Genomic DNA, 20,315 nt, shown 5'->3' on the forward strand with positions numbered 1-20,315 from the left:
CATTTCACCTGGCATTGCCAGCTGAGGTAAACAGCCGACTAACAGCCTGCATTTACAACAGATAAACTACCAAAACTACCACAGTGTGTTTTTCCCTACAGCAGCCACTGTAACTAGGATTATGCAATTAAATTGGAAGGGGTAAGAAACCAGAATTCAGTTGGCTGCAATCGAAAGGTGCTGAGATTTTACACATTGTACCTTCAACATAGCTCTTGGCTGTTACTTTGGAGCATTATAAAAATGTTCACCAGACCTTAAAATCTGCACGTATGGAATCACAAGTAAAATATGCTAAAAACAGCTTTAAAAGTTTGATTTTAGTTGCCCCCCAAAAAGCTTTTTTTCCCTTCTACTATTAAAAAAAACATACAATCAAACAAAGAAAAAAAAAAAAAAAAAAAAAAAAAAAAAAAAACAGGACAAGATACAAAATAACAGACAAGAAAATTTGCAGTTTATTAATATAGTCCGAAAGAAGTTCCATGGAAACATTTTTTTTTTCTTCGGTGCATGTCTTTAACAATCACATTCTATGAGGAGAAAAAAAAAGAACAACATTAAAAGCCACAACTTTGTATTTCAGTTACAGACAATTTCACTTTTTTTTTTCTTCAAAGTAAAGAGAAAGGCAAAGGCAAAGTACCCCCACTCCCACAACCCACCCGCCGTCCTCCCCTTAAAAAAAACAGACAGCCTTAAAAGTAACGGGCTTCTTTTTGTTTTTTCCTCAGTACAACCCACAGTGCTTTAGCAGAAGGATAAGCGCTCATTGGTTAAGGATTACACAGCATGACGACGCAATGTAAAATTTTGCTAAAACATTAGATGACAATGGGTGGGATGGGAGTGGAAGAAATTTCAGCAAAAAACACACACAAAAAAATGAAAACCCTCCATCAAACCCTGAACCCCAGAGTCTGAGTCGACAAACGCCGCAGTACAGCAGCAGGGTTTGGACTCCTCCCTCCCACTTGTGCATAGATCATGATCCATTAAAAACCAGCTTTATTCCTCCTCTTCAACATGCCTCTGAAAACCATCTGTTACATGTTAAGAAATCTCTCAGCTATTGAATACCTGTCACAGGAACTGACATGTTAACAGGCAGGAGAGATGATTTTAAAACAAACAAACAAAGAGTGTCTTGCACGTGCTCCTGAACTACAGGATGGAAACTCAAAGTCAAAACATACAAATGCATTTTCCTGTCACTGTCATAATGACAATCAAACCACTGATCGCGTTTAAATGTAAAGCAATTTCTACTTCAAATTTCACATGTAAAGCGCTCCACTTTTCTCAAAGTTGATTCTTAGTCTTATTTGGTAAATATGTGACTTGCTACGAACATTTTTTGTTGTTTTAAAGAAACAATGGTACTCTCTATATTCTGTTAAACTCATAAACTTCAGTGCTTTCTTGGAGTTTAATAGTTCTCAGTTGCTTATTTTCACACGAACATCAAACCTAGAAATGATGGAGTTGGTATCTGGAACCCTGGCCTTCCTGAGACAAAATCCACATCTTTTTTTTTTTTTTTAATGAGTGTGCAAGATAGTGAGTAAACTGCGTTGCAGTATTACAGAAAACATAAAATCACCATGTAACACATACAGAGATAGTCCATCGATACTAAAAGAGAAATTAAAAATTGAAATATGACAACACTGATCAATCCCAGAGTTCTGAAAGTAGCATAAATCTTCATTTTGCAAGATTTTCATGTCCATATTTGATGGAAGATGAAATTTGTCCTTAAAAACAAAAAACGAAACCAAAAAACATTCCTGTTTCCTTGAACTCCGATAAATGAAATGCTTTGTAAACGACAGGTGGCTTTTGCAAAATAAAAAAAGAAAAGATAGGCACCTCTGAAATGAGTCTTATAACAAACTCACCTCCCACACTTTATCCCTTTCCGTCTCTCCATGAAGTTAAAATCGGGATTACTAGTCCTTCTACAGCTATCTATGGCCACAGTTCTTTGTTTTGTTTTGTTTTTTGTTACTCTTTTTTTTTCCTTTTATCATTTTTTTTTTTGCACATTTTTCTTTTTTAATTTTTTTTTCCTATTTCCTTTTTTATATAATTGGAACAAAATGGTGCAATACTCAAGATAATCCTTGTATTGGATTATTCCACAATAAAAGCCACTATAAGGTAGATAAACTTTTTACAGAATGGAAAAACAAAGTCCTTGAGTAAACATGTACACATGAATTGTCACCATCGCCCCTCCGTACTTAGACTCGTTTAACTACGATTAGCTGAGTGAGGGGTAGAAGACACTCAGTGCAACGTTAGAAGATAACAACGTCTATCAGAATAGTTTTTGACAGATCATCAACAATAACAACAACGAAAAAAAGAAGATATAAACAGACACAAAATATAACGTACTGAGTGGAACATAACAGCAGGCCACGTGCCCTGTACACAGTTTCTTGAGCACACATTCATACAAACATCTGACTTTCAAGCACACATCTAAGATGACTTTGTTTTTTTCAAAGATTTTGTATTTGTAACTTAATGCAATACACATCTGGTGTTCTCTAAAAGCCCCTAAGTGTACCTGTCAGATGGAAAGAACAAAAAAATAATAATTACTGACTTCACATTATGTTATTGGCGTTCAATGATTCAAGTATTTCTGTTCAATGTTTTGTTTTGTTTTGATATGTTTGTGATTTCTTTTTTTTAATCAACTGGGTAAAATATGCATTAAACCAGGTGATTCAGGTTGGGCTTTTAGGCAGCCTAATTAACAAACAAATAACACACATATACAGTACAAACACTTCATAGTACTGTAATATGTCATCAAAACCAGAACGTGCATATCTGACTCCGTACAAGAAAGACTTTGCTTTCGATCAGTCAAGTATCAGTTTATACCCGACCCAAATTCTTTCCTTTGTCTCACTTATTTGCGGGGAAAATACATATTGCTCATTTTCAGCTGTGTTAAACCAAGACCTTTCAAACTAAAATGAAAGTTTCAGAGGTTACGATCCAAGAAGTCTGAAGAGGTGATACCACACACCGTACTCACAGTATATATATATATAGATATATATATTTATATGTAGTGTATACATATACTGCTATCTAGAACAGAGCTGTAGAGAGGAGAGCCTCTCGATGCTGGTGCAGCATGGGAAACCCCCTTCACTGTCAGGGTTCTCCAGTTAGTACAGGATGCTGGGAGGTCCTCGGCTATTGGGTCTGTCTGAGCTTGGATCAAGGCAGTTACAGAAACAGGCAATAGTGATTTTTGCTTGTGTGCTGCAGGACTGAAAGTCCTGAAAGGTAGCCTTTTCCCGTTTTCTTATTTTTTTTTTTTAATATATATTTTTTAAGCTTTTTTTTTTGTTTTTTTGTTTCATTTTTAAGACTTTGTACCTCTTGAAATGTGCCTCTCTGCTCCTGCTGATGCAGAATCAGAGAGTGAGGCTGATACAGTGGGCCCAAGCCACCTGGGTCTGTGGAAATGTACAGTTCAGTGGGCCTGCTTTGAGCAGGGCACAAACGTAAAACGAGATAAATACAGCATCCACAAAAAAAAAGGCACCCCAGCCACCGCTCTGCTCCTTTAGATGTTGGTAGCAGAGGCTGATGACCAGAGACGTTTCAGCTAGAAGTGCAGAGCTTTTAACATATTATAGATCTTTTTTTTTCCATTTAGATTTTTTAGCATTTTTAAGATTTTTATGTCAAACTTCATAAAAATGACGTTAAAATGCAATTTCATTTTTGGTTTTAAAAAAATATGTACCCGGGATTACCCATCATCAACTGTGCACTGTAGCAAACCGGAACCCCCAACTGAGTAAAGATTTTCTCCTTAGCTTGGGGCATTCCCCACAAAAGCATAAAAAAAAATCTCAGTCGCTTCAGGGTGTGATGCTGCCGCCCTTTTGTTTGATCCCTCCTGTCCCCCCCTACACCCTCTGCAAAGGTCATCAAAGCTCCTCCAAACAGGGAACAGAAGTGCTCTCTATAAATATACAGTATGACACAGCAAATTTATATTGGCACAATACATTGGCATCTTTTTACATGCAATAATGTCTCCCCAAACAATAACAAGAGGCCATCTTTTTGGGAAGAGGATTCAATGCGAGCCTCTTCCCCCCAACAATAAGGATTCAGTTTCGAGGCATGAGGTCTGTACGTCCTGCTGCGTGCAGATGGCCTTCGAAGTTTTAGACTTTGCTCTCACAGTAGAAAGGACAGATACGGAGAGCTGCATCTCATACTTTGTATCATCAACTCCCCTACCCTGAGATCAAGCTGGACAGAAGCGTCTTCAGCTCAGAGAGAAAGGCCGACCTTTTGATAAAGTGTTCTAACTTTTAGATACATGACAGTGTTCTGGTGGCTGAGCCTGACTTTACAGAAACTGCGGCCAGTTTGAAGTGCTGACAGGAGCGCGTGGGGGACAATTGTTAGGATATGCCAAGCTCTGGGAGGAGTGCTCATTCCCAAGACAGCTTTGGCGTGCTGTAAAGGGCCCCAGCCTCTCGTCTTTTTGCATAGAAACAGATATGAGGGCCTGTAGGTGCTTGGTCAGGGGAGGGCTACTGGGTCTTCTTGTGGTGGAGGAGGAGAGGAGGTCATAGCATAGCAGCTAGGCAAAGGGCAAGGGGGGACAGCCTGCGGGCAGGTGGAGCAGCTTGGAGCGGCAAACACCCACATCCCCCGTCTGAGACACCTTTTTTTTTTTCTTACACATCTCAAGATACTACCTGGAAGTACTACAGAATACTGTCAAACGAAGAAAGCATGATCAGTTAAAAACAAATAGACAATCATTAACGGTCTGTAGTATTGATCCTCATTTTGCATTCAATACACAGGATGAACATACAGAGGCACCTCTGACCAAAGTGTTTCTGCATATGAACAGTGAAGGGCTAGTTCAGCAGCCAGTACTTTGTAGACCACTGCATGTAGATAAAAATAACAATATAACACACAGGAAAAAAAAAAAAAAAGTCAAATGATCTTTTCCAAAAAATACAAAGTACACTGGCAAAAATTCCAGAAATATGACTATTACATCTTCCAGCTAAAGTGATCTTTGTGTCAAAGAACTGAGAGATGGGAGGTGGGGGAGAGGGCAGGATGACAGCAGGGTCGAGTGGTAGTGGGCCCCTGTTGGAGATGCCGTGTGTGCGGCAGAGAGCCGTGATTGGCCAGTCCCGGAGGATCTGTTTTTCACGCCAGACTGAGAGACGGTCAAGTGGAGCCCAGGAGGAAGTGCTGCGCTGTGGGGCTGCCGCTCGACATCCAGAGGACCACAGCAAAGAGGCACTCAGTGGACACTCCCCCACCTCACCCCACTCTGACTCAACCACCGACTGACCGGATTGGCTGTCCAGCGGGTGTCAGAGACCACTGACACTGCAAAGTCTAGAGCCTCCAAAGAGAGCAAGGATAACAATTTTTGGAGTAACAGTGATAATCACGTTGATATAGTTCAAAGAAGGGGAAAAAACCAAGAGTGAAGTTTTTTCCCCCCAAAAGTCCAATGGTACAGTTCAGTTTTGTTTCCCTTCAGCCTGCTACCAGAGGAACAACGCCAGACACGTTTCCATGGAATAGATACAGTACATAAAAGAGCAGTACTTTTTTTGTGTTGTTTTCATCGTTTTTGCTGCTCCTTTTTGATTTATTGGATTGCAGTTGAAGCGATTTGCTCTTCATAAGTGCTATGATAAAACCCTTAGAACTCAAAAAAAAAATCTTAGTCTCTTCTGTTTGTACAGTACCAAACGCAAGGAACACTCGTAGGTCTACTGCATTAGGAGAAACCCCTCTTATTTGGTATTGTGCCAGATGCCCAGAACCATCCAATCCCGCTGTGGTTTCAGTCTCTGTTGGGTGTGGCTGTGGCACGCAGAGAGGAAGTGTGCATTGTTGTGTACCCCAGTGTCACTTTTTAGTACAATTTGCTGCATACACAGTTCAACAGCTGCTTCTTCCTCTTTGCAGAATTTTCCCAACAGTTTCAAGGGGACTGGTGGTCTGGAGGGAATCCAAGTTTTGAAAAATGGGGGTAAGGTGGGTTTTTTTTGTTTTTTTTTTGAAGTTCCAAAGTCTTTTTGCTGAAATCAGCAACATTCAAAACATAAAAGACAAACAAGAAAACAAAAATATTAGACAAACCAGCTCCGGTGGACATCGACTGTGGACGGAAGAAAGGTCTATGGTGTATATTGCACAATGTAACTGTCACTTGAAAGTAGAATTGAGGTTTTTTTCCTCCGAAAATTGGCCGACCATAAAGGCCGCTGGGCTTCATAACAAATCTGTCATTAGAAAATTCGACAAAGCACCAGAAAGCAACTGGGTTCCGATTTTAAAGGTGACCAGAAGGATCCGGGCTCACAGAGGTCAATGATTAGGTGCCACCGGACATACATATTCATAAGGAAATGGACAAACGCAGCAAGGCTGACAAATAATCTTCTCTCAGCTTATTCGTTGTGATGGGTGTCAAAACTTTTGCTTGGATTTAGGCCTACCAAAGAAACAAAACAAAAACAACAAAAAAACAACTGTGTCAATCCCTTTAAGACAAATTAAAATAATACGTAGATGATTGGTAGTGCCAGTCACGTGGCGTGGCCAGGCCTTCTTACTGCCCGGCGACAAAGTCAGTCACCAGTTGTGTCCTGTACCGCTCGCTGGCTCAGAGGTGAAACTGTGCAAGATTTCAGCTTTTTCTTCAGTTACAAAACAAAAAAAAGAACAAAAAACAAAGACGGCTTGGGAAGGACCTGGGCCAGAGAGCACTTAAGGCTAATATTAGTGCTGAGAAACAAACATTAACATAACTAGTAAAGGTCTTTGAACAACATCATTGGCCATGGATATGCTGGGAATGGTTGTTGTAAGTCTTATTTTGGGATGATTTTTTTTATTTGTTTTTAGGAGGGAAAAGGAAAGTCTCAGATGGCAGCTTTGATTGCTTCTCCTAAAAAGAAATCCTCCCACAGAATGCCATGAATACTTATGGAAAAACTAATAAAACAGTTAAAAGGTTTCTTTGTGTTGTGTCTCACTTCAGTTTTTTTTTTTTTTTTTAATATAATGCATTTTAAAAAATACCAAGAGGACAAAAAGGGCTGTTTTCCCTCAAAAACAAAACAAAAAACGGCAAACCAAATGAGAAAGGGACCAAAGTAAAACAAAAGGACTGGGGTCTGCAGTCTGTGGTAATGACCCCAACCTTCTGATTTACAATTCACAGTTCAAACAGTTCAAATTGATACTGATTATCACCACATGATTTGCTTGGGTTTTGCTCCTGTTCACATTGATTTTTTTTTTTTTTTCTTTTCTTAATCCACCCCACCCTCCACCAATGGCTTACATGACATGGTGGCGGTGAGTTAGTTGGTTGGTTGGTTAGTGTGTTGTGGCATCATCCTACATGGACTCCCCACTCAGCAGATCTCCAGGCAGCAGGGTGTTAATAGGGGTGGGGCTCCCAATCACGCGTGCATCCTCTCCACTGGGCGGACCCCACAGGCTGGAGTACTGAGGCACACCGCCCCACAGCAGGTCGCCTCCGCTGGCCTTGCCTCCGCCGGTGCTGCTGCTCCACTGGCCAATTGAGTGGGACTGCGCTGCCCCGCCCATTCGGTTTTGATTGGTTCCCGGGTTGGCCTGCCAGCTCGTGGTGTTTGCCCCCAGCGACTGGCCTTGTGCAAAAAAGCGGTTCACTTCCTCCTCGCCAGCAAACTCCGCCAGGATTGTGGTATTTCCGAGCACGCACCTTAACGCACAGAAGAAGAAGAAAAAAAAATTATGAATGGTTTTTACGATCAGGAGCAAACCAGACATGACAGATGATTGCTTTTAATGTTATTCAATTGTTTTTGTGCTTAATGCCAACATTACACTGTAACCACATTTAATGCTGCTGATAATGAAAAGTGGGTCACAAGGCTTGTATTTTGTTTCCATGGCAACAAACTATTAGCTAAACCGAATCAGGGAACTCTCATGAGACTCACAGAAATAACAACGTGAGCGTGCAGCCTAAACACGTGTCTCCACACTGCTCTTTTCCCATGATGAACTAATTATCACAACAATCTCTGTAATTTTGCAATACATCTGACCACGGTGTGACTCCCCACCCCCATGTGACTGTCCCAGACACAAAAATAACATTGCTTGGAATTATTGAGAATGTTGAACTGTTCTATTCATGAGAAAAGATACTAAAGAAATCAGGAACACTGTGTTTTCCCCAAGCATTTGTCTTTTTTTTCACTGTTATATTGCCTCAGTAAAAAGTGCCCTTTTCCCCCGTTTTTAAGTCCACTTTTGCTGATGTAAAAGACTTGTGCTAACGCTTACATGTGCAGGGACTTCTGGGCCTTGGCAGCCTCGTCCTTGGAGCTGTAGCGCACCACAGCATTCCCCTGGGTCAGGTTGAGATGGAATGTGATCAAGGGGCCGTGCTGCATACACAGGGTCCGCAGAGTTGAACCATCAATCTGCAGCAAAGAACAAGACATTAGCACACCAAAGTTGCAGTCACAACTATCTTACCATTTTATCTCAAACACAGTCTACCTTCTGTTTTTATTCCTTTTGCTTTGTTTCTTTTGTCATTGCAACTATATAAAAGGTTACACCAGCAGAAATCTACAACTGCAGATTCAAATTTGAGCGGACTAAACTCGAATTCCTTATAATGGCCCAAGGTATCAGTGAAAAACTAGCAAAAAAAAAAAGAAAAGGAAAGAAAAAAAAAGAAAAAAAGAAAAGCATACGCACTTGTGGGGTGAGATTCCTCAGCACCAGCCAGCTGCTGGTTCTGTTGGAGCTGTCTGTACTCCATGTGGTTCCCTCTGTAACACGGATGCAGACAGAGTTAAAAATTAAGAGTTTTCTTGGAATAATGATTTGCAGAAATACTTTCATTACAAGTTATTTGACTCAATGTCAAAACTGAATCTTGGTCAGGCACAGGCACGCATTGCAAGAAGCCTAGATGGCTTCTTTCTAAAGAAAGATAAAGTGAGTGTGTATCAATGTGACAGTGCCCTTCTAACAGAAAGAGAAAAATAGCTGTATTCAACATACAACACTCTCTGATATTATGAGACTTTTTCCAGAGCCCTGAGACTCTGGGCCTTGAAGTCTAAGAGCTCAACTACTAAGGAAAACATGACACCAGTTGCTATCTATTCCACACACTAAATTTATTTCCTCTTTGCTGCATAAAGTATAGATCTGTCATGTCAAAACGAGGTCACGCGAAAGCTGGTAAACCTCAAGATGTCAGTTTGGCAGGGTGTGTTCAGGCAACCTTTACAATACCAAGAGTTGGGTTGTGCTAAGTCGCAGCTGTGAACACCACACCTATGCATAGGCAACCATGTCTGTGGCTTGCGTGTAATACATCATAGAGATGTATTCGCCTGTATTCGTGGTCACGGCAATCTGCTCAAATGTCCTGATTTGTCCTCTGTAAATTACAGGCACTGTACGCAGCTTAAGCTCAGCAATTTCAAAGAAATTGTTAGAAGCAACCTGATATTTATTTGTTCATGAAGTAAATAGCCAATATTGCAGTTATGATGATGATACACTGTTCTTTAAAAAAGCAGTTTAACCCACATGATGATCATTAACTAAAGCTGAAATGAAATTGAAAACTAAAACTGGGCATTAAAAACCATTTTAGCCACCTGAAATAAATATAAATGAGACTTCAGAAAAAAAAGAAAATAAGAAAATTACTTGTAAAGTGTGTCATTAAAAAATAAAAAAGGAATAATGTCTTTACTTTATGTTACTATAATCAAATTTATAAACGCAACCAGTCTGAGCAGGCTTTGGGGAATCTGGTTATTGAGACTGTCTACATGACTGTGTTTGTATAGCTTGAAAAGAAACATCATATCGTTATAAACTTTCTAAATCACACAATCTGACTCTTCCTCGTGTAGTAAAAACAAAACTAAAACTAACACCGAATAAAAACTAAACTAAAACTAGACACAATAGATACTGAAATGAGAAATCTCACTCAGGAAACTCATTGAAACTAAAGTCAATTCAAAACAGAACGACACAAAATAAAAACAAGAACTGAAGAAAAATGTAAAGTGGAGTAATCACACACCTGAAGTGCCTGAATCACACACTAAACTGTCAATACTGGTGTTTTTTTTCTCTTTTTCCAATAGTATGCTTATTTTCAATAAAAACTCAGTGATGACGTATCAGATAGTTTCACATCACTATTTCTGATAAAAAGAAATTGAGTGCTCACCAGAGGAGTATGAGCCACTCCAGCCTTGAGACAGACCCAGCGAATTGCCTCCCCAGGTAGAGGAGGGCTTGGTGTTAGTGAGGCCTGGCGGAGGCCGTGATGGGGCTGTGGTGCTGCGTGGCCCCTGTGGGACTTTCCAAAGCTCGTGGGACAGAGAAGCTTGGCTCTGAGAGATGGGCCCTGGGGACCAAGTGGATTTCATGTCAGACAGTTTACCTGTACATGGAGAGCAGAAACAGAGAAAGAGAAAGAGGATACTGTTAAAAAATGTTTTTTAATGTATTTATTTTTTTTATATGTAATATGACCGTTCAACTGGATCATCTGGAACTTCTTTATAGTAGCTTCAAAATGTGGAAATGAACAGCAAAACAAGCCACAAACCCACCTGTCTTCAATTACACCATACTTTGCAAAAATGTCTACAAATAAAAACTTCAAATATCCTTTTTTAAGATTCATGAACACATAGGGTGTGTACCAATGTCACGACCAGTTAGGTGAGGCTTGTTTTTTTTTGTGGGTTTGGTCAAAGAGTTTTGGTAAAGGATGTTTAAGGCGCTGAAGGAACAGGTTTTTAGGTGTGACTGAGGTAAGGACATGTATAAATAAAGTTCAGAGGTTAAGTAAGGTTGAAGATAAGGAGAATTTCTCCATTTGGGCAAGGAAAGGTCAGCAGGTCCACACATGAGTGGGAATACGTGGGATGTGTACCTGAGGCATCCCCATCACAGGACGACAGTCTGAAAGATCTAGAGTAGCCACTGACGGGCCAGTCGCTGCTGATTGGAGGCAAAGAGCCATTCTGAAGTGGAGAAGCTGTGGCTATATGGTTGTAGAGAACAGTGTGGTGAGCAGACACAAACCCCCAAAAAGGTTAATTTCATATATGCTGTGCAGCATGATGGTGGGGGTCTGTGGTGAAGCAGATATGGTAGCATGGATAGGCTTGTGGAAGTGGTTACTAACGTATATTCATCTAACTTTACAAAGCGCGACTTTTCGGTGGGGCTATCGGTCGTACTGATATTTGGGCCCTTGTCTGTTGTCATACCTCCATTCCTGTCTCGCAGCAGGTAACGGTTGACGTCGTGGATGTTGGTGTTGATGGTGGGACCGCTGGGGACGCTGCCAGGGGTCATATTGGGGTCATTCTCGGGGTCGATGTTCTGAAGGCCTTTCCATGGCACCCCTGGGCAGAACTCTAAAACACACGCACACAATAAAGGACTGCTAAAACTTCAAGGTTAGATGTACACAAAGGTGTGAAGCGAGGTGTTACGCTGAATTATACTTGGTGCACTGCAACTGCAGCAACTGGGGTGCGTGAGATGAATTGCAAGAGGGCTTGCAGATAGAGGTCCACTCTGGACAGGCTAAGTTTAGCAGTAATACTGTTTAGCCTACTTTATATAAGAGCTGCCATGTAAATGTGTAAAATGGTATTGTGGTGAACCAACCTGATCTAATGCTATGCTTCGTATTTAAATCTTCCTCTGAATTTTGTAGACTGAATAGCTGCTTCCTTAGCAGCAGCCTTAATTGATGCAATTAAGCAATTACGACATAAGAAAAGTACTGTTTGTATTTTATTAGTCCAGTGAGATTGTACTGCGTTCTAGATAAACACCCGACATGTTCATAAATGCCTTTGTATCCAAAGATTCAGAGACTTTTTCACACAATTTAAAGAAAAACACCTGTCTGTTCTACACCTTTATACCTCTGCATCTCATTCTCACCTGGGGGCCAGTTAATGTTGGTCCCATTGGAGATCTTTTCACTGGGACTCTTGCCCTGGCCCCAGTCAGGGGGCACGAGGGGGCTGGTGGGAGACTCAGAGCTGGAGATTAGATTGTAAGGGCTGTATGAGTCCTCCAGCTGAGGAGGCTTCCCAGGAGGGACCAGGGTAGAGGCAGCAGATATGGCACCTGAAACACACAAGGAAAAAGTAAGAAAGTCACCTGAACCTAGTCCAACTTAGTAGGAAAATATACACATTTTTGCAAGTATTAATATTATAAATGCACATTTAACACCACCCTAAAAATGGTGTCTACATTAAGTCTATTTTTAAGTCTACTGATGCTCCTATTGAGCTTCAGTAGACGTAAGATTAAGATCTTCAATAAACATTTCCATAGTGGGAGAAAAAAGATGAAACTATGAGCTAAGAATAACTGTTTGCAGTCCACAGATTGTTATCTACGTATAAGCTGGAAAACAGATCATGTGTATGAAATGCAGAACCTGACGAAATCTTAAATGCTAAAATGAAAGTAATGCAGTAGTTGACAAATCTGCGTCAGTTAACTAGTTTCTCAAAACATTACAGAAATTGTTTTTATGGAAAGTAACTGACATCATTACTGAGTGCTTTGTGTACTTCAGTGGTTTCAAACTGACACAAATATAAGACTGCATTTGTCTTCTCGAAAATCACAGAAATGTCACAATTATATTCAAGGATGTGACTGCAACACCTGTCATTGTTATTGGGTGGAACTATGACACCTCAGACTCAGGGATTCTTAATGAGCTTGCAAACAGAACGTGCGGAAAAAAACAAACGCACAGTCGAAAGTCTTGCATGATACAAGTGGCAAAAAGCTACTGTCAGTTGTTGAGTTACTCATTGGGAAACAAGTCAACGAGTCCTAAGTGTGTTAGGAGGTGTGGCGTTTGCAATAGTGCCTTATAATCACTCCTCAACAAGTGAAGCATGTCTGCACAAAAATCTCAAGATTATTTTTAAAAAGGCGTTGGAAAGTATTTATGCAAAAGAACAACTTAACATTAAATGTCAGGCTGGTTTCATCTAACAATTTTCTCAAAGCCTCTACATTATGTGAGCATGCTTGTCTGTGTTATTGTGCAAAGTACCGTGCTTATTGAGGTTGTTCTCCAGATTTGAAGAGTTGCCAGAGAGGTTGTCCATGGAGTTGGAGTGTGTCCACTGGGACAGGCGGGATTGGGGCTGAGGGGGCTCCTTAAGGGACAGACCCCCAACCTCCATGCAGTTTACATTCATGTTTGGATTCAGTCCAGCTGAACACAAAACACAGGAATCTTTTGTTAATATTTGCACAAATAAAAACAAATATTTCAAACACACAACACAACGATACACTGTTTGATACATTGTGTTGCACATACAACTATAAGACAAAAGATGCAAGCATTTTAGCAATTGCACGATTTTTTTTTTTTTTTTTTTTTTTTTTTAAAGAGTTGCTGATTTATTTTTACTTCACATGACACAAAATCAGGTGCTACACAGGCTGTAATACACAATGAGGGTTCTTCTTTTATTTCTGTGTCATGGGAAAATTTGAGTTTTAAACAAAGTGACCATAGTGTAGTTCTTTCAGCCCCGTGTTGTTGCTAGAGCAGACTCACAGAGAGGGTAGGTGCTGTAGGCGCTGGGCGACGACGGCGGCTCTTTGGTGTGCAGTGTATCGGCAAGGCTCGGAGCCTGGTGAGTGCCTGTGAAGGGGTCCAGGGTTGATTTGCCAGAGCCGGGGCCTCCGGCGGGGCCACCGGGGGGATGCAGACCAGTGGAGGAGGAAGAAGAAGAGGAATGAGAGGGAAGTTGTTGCTGCTTCATCAGCAGCGCTTGGTACAGCTGACGCTGGTGCTGCTGGATCTGCTGCTGCATGTTGGTGATTGTACGTGCAACCTGGGAGAGAAAAGGAGGACTGTCATAATTATGTATTTCAAAAGAAAGCACTGGGAAATATAGGCCAGGAGAGCAACAACATTAATCAAATTATGGATGGAAATAATGAAACAAAAGAAAAACAAAGAGGAAGTCGAGACAGTGGAGAATAGAAAGGAAAAGCAAGAGGAAAATAAAATGTTTCAATGTTATAGATAAAGATACGCAAGCAAAAACAAACAAAAAGAACAAGCAGGGGTGGTTTGCAAAGATAAGCTTAAACAGAAAATGTTAGATAGATAAGATTTACCTATATCTTATGGATCTTGTGGGTTATTTTTAACAAAACATAATTTCTTTTACAAAAAGGAGAACAAACTATCGCCTTTTGCAAAATGGAGAAGTTGTCAGATAATGGGAAGTAACAAGTTCCTGTGTTATCTAAACGTTTCAGCAACTCCTGTTGTTACAAAGCATATTCTTTTCGCTGTTGTAATGATGTGACAAAAAATAAGTGAAAAAAAAAAGAAAAAAAAAAAGGAATAAATGAAGTTGGGTCACAGTACGATGACTCATGGCCCACATGTAGTCACACACATGAAATTTTAAAAGACCTTCACGGTCATACTTTATTTGTAATGACACATTTATTGACTCACTTGCTGCTCTTGTTGTCTAATAGGGCCGGAAACATTGCGCTGCGCCTGCATCATCTGGTGCTGGATTTGTAAACGCTGGTACGCCTGAATCGATGAAGACAAATAAAGAAATACGTTGATGTAAACAATAAAAAAATCTACACTCCCTTTCTCATGCATTGTTAGATATCGTCATTTTTAAAAATGACATATTCATAGGAAGTAAAATCTAATTAAAAAGTCAAATCAAAAATGAAAATAAAGGTCCAGAAGACATATTCTCTCGCACAAGCTGTAAAGGTTAAAGCTGCGCTGCAAATGCAATGCAAAGAGCGATGGCACCTCACCATTTGCAGTTGCTGAAGTTGGTACAACAGGGTCATTTGTTGAGGGTTTATTGGTGAAGTTAAAAGTGCAGGGTTCAGACCAATGTTTTTTGCTGCAAACTGCAAGAGCTGTGCTTGGACCTGAAGCGAATAGAAAAAATGGAGGTGGAACAAAAGAGAGATGACAAGTTAGTCACTGCACATCACAATAACTGTACATAAAAGCACCTTCTGGCAAGATGAAACTAGCCACCGCTGCATTTGTGCAGGATAGAAAAGAAGGGAGGTGAAAGGTCTGGGAGGCAATCTTGCAATTTCAAGAGTTATGGCCACAGTATGTCAACCACATCACTGAAACTGCACATGAGTTTTTAAGTGTGATTTTAAAAAAAAGGTAAAAAGCGATCTACGCTGTGGAGATTTTAAGAGGACAAAGACGACATATTCAACAGAATTAAAATGAGTTAAAAAGCCCAAAATATACAAAATATACACGTGGGGGAAGAAAAGAATCATGTTCCTCGGCCATATCACAAAATCTTCAAGCTTTAAGCGATTGTTTATATGTGTTAGGACTTGACATAGTAGCACATAATAAATCTAATATGCATTATCATGTGTTTGACTACCTGAGGGGAGAGAAACGGAGGCACTTGAGCACGTAGACTAGGCTGGGAGGAGCTGAGAGGTGGCACTGGTGGCTGAGGAGGCTGCTGCTGCATGGCCCGGGTTTGTGCTGCTCCACTACTGCCAAACATTCCACTGGGTATCTGTATGCAGGAATCACAATGGTACAATTAAATATTCAAGAGTACTGCCATGTAATGGCAGTATAAACAAAAAAACGTCAAAACAAAAATACATAAATAAAAAAAAATTTGAAATGAAGAAAAAAAAAAGAAAAGGTGAAGTGTCTGCAATATTGCAAAATTTGATTAGGTCTAGATCACGTGTTTTACAGCAGAGCATATACTGAGGGAAAAAGGTGAGAGCAACTGTTTGTTTGATCATAAAAATGTCAGAAATTGCATTTTTTAAATTGACGAAAAACAATCAGCCTGTAAAAGCCACTTGTTCAAATTTCTAACCCCATACTGCTGAAGAGGGCTTTCCTTTCAGTTTGAAAAAAGGCTGCTTGCAGTGCCTTTGTTTGGACTTCAAGGACATCCTGTAGTTTTTCTGGGCCATGCCTGCCTCTAGGGGTGATATTTGATAGAGCATAACTATCTGGTTTCAATGGGCTCTTCAGGCAAGGTTATACACAAAAGTGAGCAACAGAAAAAGGGAGATGTGGGAAAGCATGTGAATAGAGAGATGTGTATAAAACAATTTAACACATCTTTTGTTGCTGCTACTGCAATCTGTATATGGAAATCCCACAGAGAGCACTGCAAATTAGTGGTTGTGCACAGTGATACTGTCTGTATCAGCTGTCCAAGGGTGCAAAGCCCCCCCCCCCCATACTACATATGTAGTATTTTATACTACATATATTTTTAAAAAAAAGAAAAAGAAAAAGAAAAGAAAACCTGCTTTACCTGTCTGTTCAAGTTTTGCATGGCCAGCCCCGGGTTGCCCTGTCCCAGACCCTGCCCAGGAAGGCTACTATTGGCCAGGGGGAGCTTCAGGCTGGGGGAAGGCAAAAACGGTGATGGGGGGGTGTCGTCTGACAGGACGCCATCCTAGACCAGAGGAAAATAAACAGTTAATGAGGGGAATAAAGGCAGATGAGTGCAACATCAAACATTACACGTTGACAATGTTAATTATATGTGTGTAAAAACATTTCTTGTACTAACCAAGACGTTACAATCTAAAAACCTTCCAATGTGATGTGTTAACATATCATAAAAGCTACAATCTAAGCATATAATTAGAGAAAAGCCTAAAGTTACAGTAAGGGCTCAAACCTTTCCTTTTGCTAAAGCATATAGTTAGGGCTGGATCACGTGACCCTGAATCCTCCCTTAGTTATGCTGCAATAGGTGTAGGCTGCTTGGAGAGTCCCATGATGCATTGAGTGTTTTTTCTTCAGTCACCTTTCTCACTCACTATGTGTTAATAGACCTCTCTGCACTGAATCATACTTGTTATTCATCTCTGGCTCTCTTCCACAGCATGTCTTTATCCTGTCTTCCTTCTCTCACCCCAATCGGTCGCAGCAGATGGCCACCCTTCCCTGAGCCTGGTTGTGCCGGAGGTTTCTACCTGTTCAAAGGGAGTCTTTCCTTCCCACTGTCACCAAAGTGCTTGCTCATAGGGAGTCATATGGTTTTCTCTGTACATATTATTGTAGGGTCTACCTTACAATATAAAGCGCCTTTAGGCGACTGTTGTTATGATTTGGTGCCGTATAAATAAAACTAAATTGAATTGAATACCACCATGCATTTATACCCGACGTACCTTGTCGAGGAAGGCGTTGCGTTCGGAGGGGTCTTTGGAGAGTGCGGAAGGCCGACACACCAAAGGCTTGTTCATGCCATTGCTGTAATCAGACATGCCCATGCCTCGCTTGTCCAGGTCTGTTTTCTTCTCTAAAAGAGCAGCTAGAAGGAGAAGAGGTGATTGCAGAGGTTGTGAAATCTAGCCAAATAAATATATTGTGTCACTATAAAAGAGAGTTTTATTTAATCTCATTAGTGGTAAAAATATATATTTTAAAGAAAAAGGTCCCTCAGTATTCAACCAAGCGGAACTGAAGAGAATGAACTGATTTATTCAAATAAAAACAAACATCTCAGAACAGCAAGCGTAAAGACAAGGTTGACACACGAAAATGCTGGTGTACTTACTCATAGCCTGGTCAAGGTTCATATTGTTGCTCTTCAATGCCTCCTCAGCAGGGTCTCTCTGTGAAGTACAAAAACCTTGTAATTAGCATAACCAGACTGGGATTAATTTGCCAGAAGAGCTGATATTTCATCACTTGATAGTTTTTCCAGCCTGAAAAGGTTTCATTTATAATGCCCCAAAATTTTTGTTTAAGGTCACAATAACCTTTGACCATTGAAATCCAATTTGTTCATTCCACAGCGCTAGTGCATGCTTGTGCTAAATCGTAAGAAATTTCTTCCTGTGTTGAATAAATATCAAATTCCTGGTTAGAGGTCATAGTGACCTTCATCTCTGAGTATCACTTTCAGAACTGATAACCTAAATAAATGATGCCTCGCAGCTAAATCTGCCACCAGCACAGAGGCATTAAAGCAAAAAATTCCAGAAGAAAGCTTGCGAGTGCTTTGAGTCTGCATTGACACTTAATTCTAAATATGCAGGGTTCATACCGGAAAGCCCATGTCAGTGAGTTGCTTGATGAGACGGTTCATAATCCAGGCCTCATCTGGCTTGTTGCCCATCTTCCCCTGAAAACAAAGGAGCAAAAATATTATGAATTCAACATTACATGATGTTTCCAAGGTCATAAATGCCACTGTGACAGGCGAGTTCACTGACCTTGTTTGGGCACTTCTTGGGTCCATTGCTCCAGGAGTTACAAGAAGAGCTGCTCTCCTGGGGGGTTGGGCTGTTCCATACATCCCCATCCTCAGTGTCCCATTGGCTGGTAGACATGCCCATCTCTTCCCCTCCATTTCCCCAGCCATCTTGCATAGGTTTGGGGCCTGAAAGAAAGGGATGGGAAATATAGGATTAAGTTGTGAGGAATAAAAGAAAAAAAATCTTCAGTGCATTACTCGATACTATGTGTCCTCTATATTCACAATACCATTTCAGAAGCTGAGCAGCACGTAACTTTAAACACAGCCACTTGGTGCCACTGTTGCTACATGCCAGTCTGCACTTTCTCCCTACACCTCCCCTCTATCGTTTCCAACATTTAAAACCAACAGCACAAATAACCAAGCTCCACTGAGGCGTGGAATTGCTTTAATCCAAGCAACACTCCAGCAGCACTAACAAAAACTTTCAAAACTGGCACAAACGGTACAGTTCTGTAGAAACTTCCCGTTTGTGTTCCCTAACTGAAGTGTGCTGTGCAAACATATTATGGAGCTACTGCCATAAACAAAATAGTGAACCCAAAGCAAACCAGTGCCTAAGTTGACAATTGTGTTCACAGGTTAAAGCAGAAAAACAGTAATTTTGTAAGTCTGAACTAATTGATGGCACTGAATATAGCACTGGTGGTATCAGCTAATCAACTCCTATTATTAACATCCAGCACTAACAATAAATTCTGAGTGTTACCTGGCTTGCAAGGTGCAGAACCTGGGGGTCCACTTCCCCTGCCATAGGGGCCAGAGGACTCATGGCCACCGTCTCCCCATCCTCCTACCCCACCTGGGGGCTTGCCCCAGGCTGAGGTACCATTGTCCACAGCTGATGTTGGAGCTGCTGGCTCTCCCCAAGCAGGTTCTGACTTGGGCTGAACACTTGGAATCTCCCCCCAGCCTGGAAGAAAGGGCAATTAATTAGTTAAAAGAATGAAATCAGCTTCTTTACAGCAGAAATTTTCATCAATTTTAAAACATCATTAGTTAATCCTCTTATGTGCTTCCCTGAAAACAAATGGAATAATACCACTGTTCCCATCAAGGCCAGCATCACATAGCATGAAGGTCTAAAGAGACTAAGCTTTAGTGACATATCAATAAGTGATAGTAACCTTTTCTATTGTATGCTGTGGTTTTTTATAATTATATGCCTTTCACCACCCCAGCCTGCCAAGCTGTGTCTATGAATGTGTAGGTGAATGAGACAAGACAAAGCAAAGCAGCAGATTAGGAAAAGCCTAAATTAATGACATCAGCAGAAATGGGCAGCTATTTGGCTTAAATGTGTTTTGGAAGTGTTCATGATGCTCCTTAGTCACTGCAGCACAAATTGCAGACAGCAGATGGCAGTGGTCTCATTCACAATTAAAACTGTTTGCCATTAAAGCTTTGGCAAATATCTATGCTTCACAGGGCTTTTGTTTTTCAAAGACTTACTAGATCTTGTGAAAGTGCAAACTTAAACCTACTATTATATGCTGATGACAACTGTGAAGATTTTAACTTCTCTGAGAGCAAAAACAGTCACTTTGTAAATTCTTCAAAGAAATTATTTTTGAAAGGAAGGACCATAGTTCCCAAGCTTGTTATAATTTTCTCATTTTATGGGAACAGGTGAAAACAAAATCTCTTTGTCTTTGTCTGTCTCCCTGGCTTGTTAACAGACAAGAAAATCAGTATCCCTTGAATAAAACACACATATGCTGTTAGAAAGAAATACCCACTTTTGTAAAAGTCAGTTTGAAATTTTTAAACATTTCATTGAATGTAGTATGGTGGGAGACTACAAGATCAGAAATCAAATTTTAATTCATTTTTGAATTTCAAATACTACTTGAATGTTAAGCAAAATAAGATTTTAGGTCATTA

The 20,315-nt window shown here is 40.5% G+C and overlaps 1 protein-coding gene across 3 annotated transcripts in view; it reads right to left on the reverse strand.

The window, feature by feature from the left end:
• Positions 1-435: 435 nt before the first annotated feature.
• Positions 436-20,315, reverse strand: part of tnrc6c2 (trinucleotide repeat containing adaptor 6C2) — a 54,419-nt gene continuing 34,539 nt past the window's right edge. For all 3 annotated transcript variants that reach the window (XM_086296148.1, XM_086296147.1, XM_086296149.1), the window contains 17 exons: positions 19,141-19,344; positions 18,388-18,554; positions 18,219-18,296; positions 17,727-17,784; positions 17,338-17,480; positions 16,470-16,613; positions 15,561-15,701; positions 14,953-15,072; positions 14,627-14,710; positions 13,709-13,988; positions 13,193-13,357; positions 12,052-12,240; positions 11,364-11,513; positions 10,310-10,525; positions 8,806-8,879; positions 8,383-8,522; positions 436-7,792 (listed from right to left, as the gene is read on the reverse strand). In XM_086296148.1, the coding sequence (XP_086152274.1) occupies positions 7,444-7,792; positions 8,383-8,522; positions 8,806-8,879; positions 10,310-10,525; positions 11,364-11,513; positions 12,052-12,240; positions 13,193-13,357; positions 13,709-13,988; positions 14,627-14,710; positions 14,953-15,072; positions 15,561-15,701; positions 16,470-16,613; positions 17,338-17,480; positions 17,727-17,784; positions 18,219-18,296; positions 18,388-18,554; positions 19,141-19,344 (2,702 nt within the window). In that variant the 3' untranslated portion in view covers positions 436-7,443. The remainder of the gene's footprint in view (positions 7,793-8,382; positions 8,523-8,805; positions 8,880-10,309; positions 10,526-11,363; positions 11,514-12,051; positions 12,241-13,192; positions 13,358-13,708; positions 13,989-14,626; positions 14,711-14,952; positions 15,073-15,560; positions 15,702-16,469; positions 16,614-17,337; positions 17,481-17,726; positions 17,785-18,218; positions 18,297-18,387; positions 18,555-19,140; positions 19,345-20,315) is intronic.

This window comes from Aulonocara sp. 'chitande type north' Nkhata Bay, linkage group LG6 (assembly GCF_057382095.1).
Source record: "Aulonocara sp. 'chitande type north' Nkhata Bay isolate Kocher_YH1m ecotype deep benthic linkage group LG6, A_spYH_male_GT1.1, whole genome shotgun sequence".
In the NCBI taxonomy this organism is placed as follows: domain Eukaryota; kingdom Metazoa; phylum Chordata; class Actinopteri; order Cichliformes; family Cichlidae; genus Aulonocara; species Aulonocara sp. 'chitande type north' Nkhata Bay.